A 10673-nucleotide genomic window follows, 5' to 3' on the forward strand; every position below is an offset into this window, starting at 1 on the left:
TATCTGCCATCTGTTGCATGTAGCTAAATGTCTTTACCCATGAAGAAATTAACTGACTGTATTATAGTGTAGGATGGAAGATCTGCTCTGCTTAGATTCAGTTGCTTACTTGGGGTAAATAGAGTATATTTCTATTTATTTCTTCTCCTATGTCCTGGTTCTGAGTTCTGTAGCCAAATAAATGGGAAGGAAAGGGAAGAAAACATACAAAGTGCATTCTCAATCTTCCCAATAAAAAGAAAGTTGACAGTCCTTGCAACAAGGAGATTAAGCAGTAGGCATAGAACATATGGAGGACATCAACAGGGCTGTACTGACTTACACACATGTACAGGCTAACCACAGATACACATCAGCATGAGTGAATCTGTACATTTAATGCCAACAGGAACTGTTGGATCCTGTCATCTGAACATCTCATATAGCACAGGGACACAATTTTGCCCATATGGGAATTGAAATAAACATTTTTAGAGGTTTCTGCTCAGCTGCTCTAATCTGTGACTGTTTGCAGCTAATATCCCTGAAGGTCTGTCATGGGAACTGTGATAACGGATTCAGAGTTAACTGCTCCATATGCCACATCATAATGCATTATGGTTCCACTTGCTGTTCCCTAAACAAACCCTGCTTTGTTTCTCACTTAGACTCAACCATAAGATGGCTGCACTGGGGATGAGTATGTAGTGCTCCAGGAAGTGGTAAATCTGTCTGAGTTCACATGAATAAGCATTCGGGTGAATGCCATAAAACGGTCACTAGCATGGGCAAGACATTGAGCATGAATGTCTGATATAGACATCATCAAGAGACTTCAGCTTTTAATGGTAAACAAACAGAAATGTTTTGCTAGCATAGAACTGCTTTCTTGTGTGCTTTCTGTCATTCTCTTTCATTTTTAACGGTAATGGTCTGAACAGTCATAAGTATAGTCTTACAGCAGAAGTACAGAGGCAATCAATACAGCCAAATTTCAGTAAGGCCCTGCAGAACAATGTAGTACAAACTGCATTTACCATCTTCAACTCTAATTGCAGTCTAGAGGCTTTGGTCTCATTGACTTCTAAGAGTTTCTAAAACTTTTATATGAATCTACAGCCTGATGTGATAAGCTTGTCTCAAGCTTCCTTGCATCTAAAATGGCTAAAAGAGTCTCCTCACCAGCTACAATATTAAAGACATCAGTCATTCTAAAAGAGGAGCAAAGGAAGGACTTTGCCCACTTTGTATATTGCTACAGAACCCTCTAGCTGTGCTGTTTATCTACCCAGATTACTACATGGTTCTTTTCATTACAGAATTGGAGCATATCAAATTGCAGGTGAACTTACTCATCGTTACAATCTTGATTAAGAGAGGGTTACTTTAACCTAGGAGGTTCTGTCCCCTCTTTGTAGAACAGCTAATATTTGTTGTAGTAAGAGACAAATGAGGAACCATGCCTTGTTTCTCTGAGTTAAGTGCTCCATCCACCAGCCAAGCCCATCCACCTTCCTTAGCATATATCAGTAAGAATAGCTTTGAGTGTTGCCAGAGAGATCTAAGTAAAAAATACCTCAAGGGAAGCACTCAAATTACAGAAGTAGGAGAGTGGAATACAGTGTGTTGTGTCTCAAATTCTTCTCCTTTTGCTGTGGGTAGAGAAGAGTTAGTGCATATCAAGGATGACCATGTCATTATGACAGAGGAAACAAAGCACCAACAGTAACAACCACCACCTGCATTAGTTTCTTCCACTGTGGCTAAATGCGTCTGTGGCCAATTTGGGATTTTATCATCTGACTTTGGTTGCAACTCTCAAGGTCCTTAAATAGCTCACCGATGGAGGCAATGCTAGCATTGGCTTGAAATTAATGAATTAATTGTGTGGATAAGGGAAAAATGAGGTAGTGTGTCTTTAAGAGCGCAATTTGAAGATAGATATGAAAACAGACTGCTCAGAACAGTCATACTCACTCAGCCCCTCAAAACCTGATGACATAGGAAGGTAGAAATAGGAAAATGTGAATTAAAATAAAAATCACTTCTCAGTAAATACAAGGAAACAGCTCAAGAAAGTCAAATGGAGAAATCAAAACATAACCACTTACAGTGAATACTGAGAGTTTTCTGAAGCTGAGATGAAATCTAACTTACAGCAGTAGCACCAAGTGAGATAGATACTATTATAATAACTAATAAAGAAGTTAATTATCCTCCTAAGTAAAGACAGTTAAACCCTTTTGTTCCTTCCTAATTTCAGCAGAAGGGGATTTTAAAACAGGTCTCTCAGGTTAAGGTGAGCACAACCACTGATTATAGTTGTAACAGCTTACTGAGTTACTTCCAGTCTTATTTTCTGTAAGTCTTTATTTAAAAAAATACCAAAGATATCCCAGATTTTCTTTTTTAAAGACAAAAGATTTTATTATCAAGCTATGAGTTAAAACCTTTTCTTTTTTTCTTTTTTTTTTTTTTTTTTTTTCACTTTCTGAAATCATGATTGATTTGGTGCATCATTTTCAATTCAGCATGGAAATTCATTTCTGTTTTGCAAGCAACTGTCATACATGGAAGTAGTGGTAAAGGAAAGAATTTTACTTCCTACTTTTATCACATGATTGTACTTTGGTCACTGAGGGTTATTCCCTTCTGACAGGGTCCAGATCAGTATCTGCAGCCTCCAGGATCACAACCCACTTACTGTGCCTGACTTCCACTTTTAATTGATTTCAAAAGAGAAGGGCACATGAAATAACAGCAGATAACTTCTGACAAAGACTAAAGAAGCAATATCAGCTTTCTTCAAGTCGATCAAAGTCTTGATAATCCAAAGGGATTATTTTATCATTAATTCTGAAGCAAGCAGGTCTGTGTGCTGTGGACTACCTGAAAAGGGAAGCTAGTATTTACCTTCCATTAAATCCATAGTGTCACAGAAAGATTGCAACTTAGTTCTCTTAGGTGTTTGATATAATCCTGTTGATTTCTTAACATGTATCTGAGCATTCTGCAATGTTTAAATTTAGCAGTGCTAAATGGGAAGTGCTGCAGTTCCCACTGTAGAGATGTGTATCTGAACTAGATGAGGTTAATATGCTGCCCCAAGAGCAGAAGTGCCAAAGAAGAAGTACAGTCCTCCAGGAGGATCTTCATGGCTTTGAGGACTTATGTTCAAAGTATTTCATTGACCCAATTATTTTTGATTTCACCAATTTATAGCTCAAAATCTGAGCCTGTAAATCAGGCAGTTGTTAATGTTATCCATACCAAGTTCTTATTTAGAAATACCTGTTCAGGAGCATTTATTTCCTATGGGCAATGGAGAGAAAAGGTCACAGAAAAAGGTTGGCATGAAAAAGACTGAATTAGCCATGTTAATAAAAAAAAGTCTGCTTTATCCTTCCTACCTTAATTGCCTTAGCTCTGCTGATCAATCCATCTTGCTGAGCACTTCCAATGAGCAGATCTATTTTCTGAAGTTGAGGGCGCTGCAGGGCTTTAGCTAAAGGCTCCCGAAGGTAAACTTCATCTACCACTGGACCCCAGTACTGGAATGGGCCGCTTATCGCGAGGAGCTACAAAAAAAAAAGAAGAAGAAAAAAACAAGAATAGTGCAATGAAATAGTTTACCTTTTCTGTTTTACTTCTGCTTTAGAGAACTGAGCTGTAGTGAACAAGTGATCTGCTGATATAAGTACAATCTCACCATCGCAAGAAGCAGTGCCTTTGTTGACATTCTTAATATGAGAAGTGAGCTGAACTGGCCAAGAAAATTCATGGTCTTATAGTCATAAAAATGCTATTTTTCATCAGAGATTGGATCTCTGACAGTCCTGATTGGGTAATGTATTGCCAGTGAATGTTTTTAGCTGTAGGTAAAGGATCCATCTCTAGAACTGTATTGCAGCTTTCACAAGCTTCCCATTTAAGAAAGTGTGGACATCCACCCCCATTTCCTTTTTCTGAATAAATTCAATTCTTGAAACTACAGAGACAAGTTTCTCCTCTAGAGAAACAATCAAGCGCAGTCCATTTCCTCACATGGGTTGAGCCCCAATTTTTTTTAGTTGTTTTTGTTTGTTTGTTTGTTTGTTTTTTAATGCTTCCTAATAGCTTTATTTCAATGGAAAACTCTTGCTGATTCCTCTCATAATGGCATACACATTACTATAGTGTACCTTAGTCTGTGCATCATTGAGGACACGAGCAGGCAACTGGCGGAGGCAGGCCACAATTTCCTCACTGGTGGATGAGGGGCATCCCACATCATCAGCCAGGACTGCTGCTTGGGCTTGAGCTCTCTTCTTAGTGATGATGGACGCTGGAGAAAAAGCTGAACCTCCCTGGAAAAGAAAGACGGCATTAGTCAAGACATCCTACCAAAAACACCTTGTGAAATGCAGAACACTAGTATTAAAAAATAAGGTGCAGGTTCTAATGATCAAAGCAAGGAGAAGGAGAGCTCTGGCTGTTTCTTAGCTCTGTCACAGTCATTCAAGAAGCCCTCTGAAAAGTCTCTACATCATGTATACATCTGAGTCCCATCTATGCAATAACTTCCCTAAAAATTTTGCTCGGAGACACATTCAAACAGGAGCAAATACAAAGAATTTGCTGTGAGGCACATCAGGAAGTGGAAAGCTCATCTTTCGAGAATGCACTAAAGAATTTGGCTTGCTTAAATTTTAAAAACAAGAACTGAGATGGGGCATGCTAATACAAGACCATGTGGTCATTGAATACTCATATTGACTGTAAATAAATTTTGGCTAGAAACTCTATGATCGCTAGTACAAGAAGAAGTGAGAAGAGCTGTAAACCGAGGTAACAGGAACAAAAGCCTATGTGCAGGTTTGCCAACCACCAGATCAGGCTGCCTAGAGCCACATCCAGACTGGCTTTGAATGCCTCCAGGGATGGGGCATCCACAATCTCCTTGGGCAACCTGTTCCAGTGCATCACCACCTGCTGTGTGAAAAACTTCCTCCTAGTATCTAACCCTGTCTCAGTTTAAAACCATTCCACCTTGTCCTATCACTATCCACCTACAAGCAGATGTTCCCCCTCATGTTTATGTGCTCCCTTCAAGTACTGGAAGGCCACAATGAGGTCTCCCCGGTGCCTTCTCTTCTCCAAGCTAAACAATCCCAGTTCCCTCAACCTTTCCTCATAGGAGAGGTGCTCCAGCCCTCTGATCATCTTAGTAGCCCTCCTCTGGATCCACTCTAAGAGCTCCATGTCCTTCCTGTACTGGGGGCACAAGGCCAGGATGCAGTACTGCAGATGGGGTCTCACAAGAGCTGAGTAGAGGGGGAAAATCACCTCCCTCTCCTTGCTGGTCACTCCTCTTTTAATGCAGCCCAGAACACAGCTGGCCTTCTGGGCTGCAAGAGCACACTTCTGGTTCACATCCAGCTACTCATCAACCAGGACCTCCAAGTCCTTCTCTGCAGGGCTGCTCTCAAGGAGATCTTCCTCCAGTTTGTATAATTGCCTGGATTGCTCCAACCCAAGTGCAGTACCCTGCACTTGGCCTTATTGAACATCATTAGGTTCTCATGGGCCCATTTCTCCAGGGAAAAAAAAAAAAAAAAAAAAAAAAAAAGCACAAAAAAACAACACAACAATAAAACAGAAAGATCCGAGCTTGATCTTTATGTCTTAGGCTTATCTTCCAGGACTAATGATTAACAGTGGCAAAACATTAGCTGTTAATCTAAAAATAATCCTTAAATTTAAGCTGCAGAAGATTAACCAGATCCAGAACACATCAAAATCAGAGCGCATGGCTACAGTCCAGTCTTTAACCCAGAGTCTTTTCTGATCTTCCCTATTGTTATGCCAGTAAGGGAAATAATTTAATGGCAGAACACTATTGAGTAACAAAAACGATTTAAAACGGAAATAAATTAGCATTAATCCAATAAGATTTGACCTAGAATGGAAAGGCTGGAATAGCTTTGAAATGGTTCAAATGACTAATTTCCAGAGATTTACTGTATCAACTGCTAAGAAGGGCTTCTGTCTTCTAAAAAAAAGCCCATAGCCACATGATGTGAAAGACCTTGATCTATTGAACAGATTAACTTTTTACTGAATATGCTCAAAGCATAACTTTATGACGGAAAAAGCATAAAAAGGAGGACACGTTAAAAAGAAACAGAAAGCAAAAACAAATCCTCAGTTAGAAACTGTCTCAAATCTTTCAGTCCAGAGAGCAACCAGAACATTTTACACTTCAAACAAGCAGATCCACTGGTACTAATCGGACATCGTTGCTCACAACTGGAGTAATTGGTTTCCAAAATAAGAATTAAAAAAAAGAGGTTATTGTTTGGGTGCAGAGACAGTGGTTTTATTTTGGAGTATGTAATATTTCTAGTGTTACTGCTTTTCTGAAAGGTTCCCCTTTCTCTCTTTCTTTTTAAGCAATCACAGAAGCAAGCATAGTTATTTATTAGCTTAATATCTGAGTTACAGGTGGTTGCAGACAAGCAAAGGAAAAGCTAAGATTTTAAGTGGGTCTTAGGGCACTGAAAGTGTCATGTCTATGCCCAATTACAGCAGAGCTGAAAATGAAAAGATACTACTTGGTCTTATTCCTCACTTCTGACCACAATTTTGAATAAGAACATGAGTCAGCAATGGACTTCAAGCTCACAGGGGACTTGTGGCCTATTTTGTATTTACAAGGCACAATATTAGCCGTCTGCTGACTAGGTGCACTGACTCAGTTGATGATGAAAGAGAAATAAATTTATCGTTGATGAGAGCATCTGTGTATGTGGGTATGTCCCCAGGATGCAGAATTTATGCTTGGCCTTCAGAAGAGCACATTCACCAGAACTGGGATGGGTGAGACTAGAAAAGGGACAATATTCTTCTCATGTTGTCTTCTCCCAGAACAGTAGTTTGATTGATTTTCATGAGCAGCAAGGAATTGCATTCCTCCTTGGCAGAGCAATGAAATTAGAACTTGGTTTGCACAAAACACATGCATGAATTTTTCAAACATAAGTCTCAAGACATCTGTAGCATTCAGGAAAAAAATCTAGAACTAAAATTAAACAATGAGAGGGCTTAGCTTTCCCACATTTTGAAGGTGGAAGAAATTACTTATTGAAAGGCTAAATTTGATGGCTAAATTGAGCACTGAGTAAAGGTACCACACAGAGTCCAAACACTCAGTGACTAAGCAAAGATTCCTAGCAAGTGCTTAGTTCTAAATACATCTCAAGGGCTTTGAAAGCTATGCAAAATTCCCCTCCTCTCTGATCTCTACAAATCAAAAGGTGCTGTTGGGCCAAGTACTGAGCCAAACGGTGATTGACAGAAGTTTCCCAGAGGTAATAGAAACACAGAATCACAGAACGACTTGGGTAAGAAGGGACCCTAAAAATCATCTTGTTCCTACACCCTTATTAGAGATAGGTAGCCACCCCTAGACCAGAAGCTTTTCCAAAAGCTCTATCCAACTTGTTCTCTCTGTGGAGGAAGAACTAAAAGCTGGAGCAGGCCTATCTTCATCTCATAGGACAGGATGCATATAGGCTAGCACAACACATGGTCCAAGTTCTACACTTAAGAGAAAATGCCCAAATATCTGTGAATATGTTTGCAGGGTGAGGGGAGTTCAAAGGGAAGAAGACTTGTTTAGAGGCTTATTTGAGCTGTGGATGTTTTCCCTTCTTTGCCTCATTGGTTAGAGCAGGCTTACAAGTTCTACTTATGTTTTTCTTCTATTTCACATGGCAATATCCACTTTCTTAGTCTGTTTTTTTATTCAGGAAGCATGTATTGAATTTGGTATTTGAAATAGATATGGTGTCCAACTACTGTTATTCATATTTAATTTTCATTGGGAATGGACATGGAGGAGTATGGGACATTATTCAAGCAGTATTTGGAAGCAATAGCATTACATCTGCCTCCATTCGGTGCATGTGAAATGAATTTCAGGCTCTGAAAACAAGGTTCCTCTTACCTTGGAATTTAAGCAACCAAAAACATCCAAGTTCTCCGGTTTTCAAATTCATATCACAAGTTAGGCTCATTGTATCCTCATTTAAAAAAATGAATAGATAAATAAATCAGAAACAAATAAGTGATAGAAGAAGCTGGAGACTGCCCAGAATTAAATTTCCTCATTTTCAGTCAGCATTTTTCACACTAAGCAGAAATAAATGCTGTAACCACATTAGAGGCAGGCTCAAGACACATAAGATGATGGTTGTACTCAGTTTCTCAGTTTTCTTTTTCCATAAAACTATAATTTCTTTGGGTGATTGTTCCTAGTGACCAGTGATAAAGGAGTTGTGTGCTTTCACTCCTATTTCCACCAACATGGCAGAATCATGAATCAGGAAAACAGGACTCATGAGATCAGCTCAAAAATAACAAACACTCTGTTCTTGTTGTTAATCCTCTGATTTTTAACTCTTTAGGAATTCTCATCTATCCATAAACACAAGAACTAAAAACTTACATTTAAATGTAACAGCCGTACCTACTGTACCTACAGTACAGTTTTTGTAAGCAAACCTCTAAACAATACGATATACTGTTAGATCATGAAAATGTGTCACCATGATGCCATGGGGTATTTCCTATGTGAGCATCACTTCTTTTCTCATTTATCCATATGGACTGACCCACTATGATCATAGGAAATTCTAATGACATTTTTGAGAACAACCAGACAAAAGCATTCAGTACTGAACTTCTGCAAAGTAGCTGCAGCTAAATTGTGCAATCCCAAACAGTAATATTACCACAATTCCTCTACATTCACAGGATTAGAGCGAGCATTGTGAAGTGTTGGGCCGTAGCGCTTTGTGTTACAAGTGACAGTGTTGCAAACTGAAGGCAAAGCTTTCAGTGCTATTTAGTTCAGCAACCATCAGATTTGCAAGCTTTTTTTTTTTCTTTTTTTTCTTTTTTTTTCTTTTTTTTAATTTTTTTTTTATTTTTTCCATATTTAGTGGTTACACTGGATAGTAAACATTCAGATGCTAGGAAATGTTGCAGCTCACAATGCTGATGAATCAAATCAGTATTGCTTGAAGATGAGCTCTTGTTTTGACGTCAGGCTGTGATCATCTGAACTGAGGCTGGTCTATCTCACAGACTGCTCTTCGGATCATCATATTTCACAGATCTGCACAGATGTTATCCTGTCTGCCCCAACTGTCCCACCAATTGTTGAGCACTTCTAACCATTTGTATCTGCTTCAGCTATCGCACAGTTTAGAGCTCTCAGACAAATAGCATCCCTTGCTATTATTTATCTCCAATGAGGTAATAAATAAGAATATAAATGGAAAGAACAATTTGCCATACACGTTGCAAGGCAGCATTTTAATTCCTTATTTATTCTCAAAACTCATGCAAAGTTTTTCAAAACTGATTCACAGTGGATCTGACTATTAGAAACTTTGCAGCAATTAGATACCATCAGCACTGTAAACTCCCCCGGACCTCTCTCCTCTCTACACATTCTCATTTCTTATTTTTTCCAGCCTGACTCGAAACTGCAAACCCTGCTTGACTGAGGTTGATCTCTTTGGTACGCATACTCCCTTCATATTTATGCATGGTTGTAAGGCTGCAGGCTTTGGAGCAGGCTTTCTATATGTCTAGAGGCTATGGACAATGCAGTACTGGTAAACATCACTCAGAAAGTGAGGCTGAAAAATATCTAATAGTAATAGTCCAATGAATGAATTGTCCTGATGCTCCCTACTTTTCCCATCTTTTTTTGTTAAAGCCCCATAGAGCTAGGGGCTCTCCACGCATGCACTTCACAGCCAGTCGTATCAGTCACACCATCTGTTTTGACCTCCGGAATGGCTGGGCTCTTCCATTTCCTGACTGCTGAGCTCCAGTGCTTCCTATCACTTAAAATGAGGCTCATATTTAGCTAAAATCTGATCTTCCATAGAGCATCTAAGCTGGCTTCAGAGACACCAAGAAATGGACACCACAATCTTCTCCTGTGCAGCTTGAGCCTGGAAATAATCACCTCACTGACAGAAAACGGCACCTTCCTTCTGTTGGAGGATGTCTTCAGTTTCAGTTAATAGCTTCTGTTGCTTTCAATGCCAGATTAAAAAGGCTTTCTGTATCCTGTCTTTCTTGCTGCAAAACTAAAGCAAGCTACAACAAACTGACCACTAACTCCTCTTTCCAAGATTAATTTAATAATTTTTCTTCAAAAGACTTAAGATATTCTCAGAAGGGGTCTTCAATTTAGGGTCATCTAAAAAAAAAAAACCAAAAAACTTTTTTTGTTGTTTTTATGCAGGGCTGTATTTCTGGATCTTTGGTTTTTGTTATACATCTAATTCTGCATGAGGCTCATCACGTAGGCAGATTGCAAGGTTGCGTGTGAAGACATTAATGCCATTTTTCCAGGCTTTCAAAGTCTGTCCTAAAGAACCTAGAGGAGCATAAAACATTGGGACCACCTCAGAGGACCTCTATCAAAGCTGAAGAATTATTTAGGAAGAAGTTCTGGCAGACTGGTGGGAAGTGCTAGTCCACATACTGTGATAGGAGATCAGCAGTTTCGCTTAGCAATGAAAGGGGAGATCGGTATTTTTTTCTGCCCTAGCCATCTATTACAACTGTGATTTTCAGATTAAAAGGGAGGAAGGGGAACAAGGAGAGAGTCTCTGTCTTCCATTAAAAAT

At 39.2% G+C, this 10673-nt stretch overlaps 1 protein-coding gene across 1 annotated transcript in view; it reads right to left on the reverse strand.

Moving 5' to 3' along the window:
• The window catches only part of TG (thyroglobulin), a gene marked incomplete at its 5' end in the record, with an annotated part of 130564 nt that overhangs the window by 23508 nt on the left and 96383 nt on the right, over positions 1–10673 (reverse strand). The window contains 2 exons of the mRNA XM_015856299.3: positions 3390–3557; positions 4161–4325. Coding sequence (XP_015711785.3) covers positions 3390–3557; positions 4161–4325 — 333 coding nt within the window. The remainder of the gene's footprint in view (positions 1–3389; positions 3558–4160; positions 4326–10673) is intronic.

This window comes from Coturnix japonica, chromosome 2 (assembly GCF_054131305.1).
Source record: "Coturnix japonica strain WE chromosome 2, WE-NBRP24, whole genome shotgun sequence".
Lineage (NCBI taxonomy): Eukaryota > Metazoa > Chordata > Aves > Galliformes > Phasianidae > Coturnix > Coturnix japonica.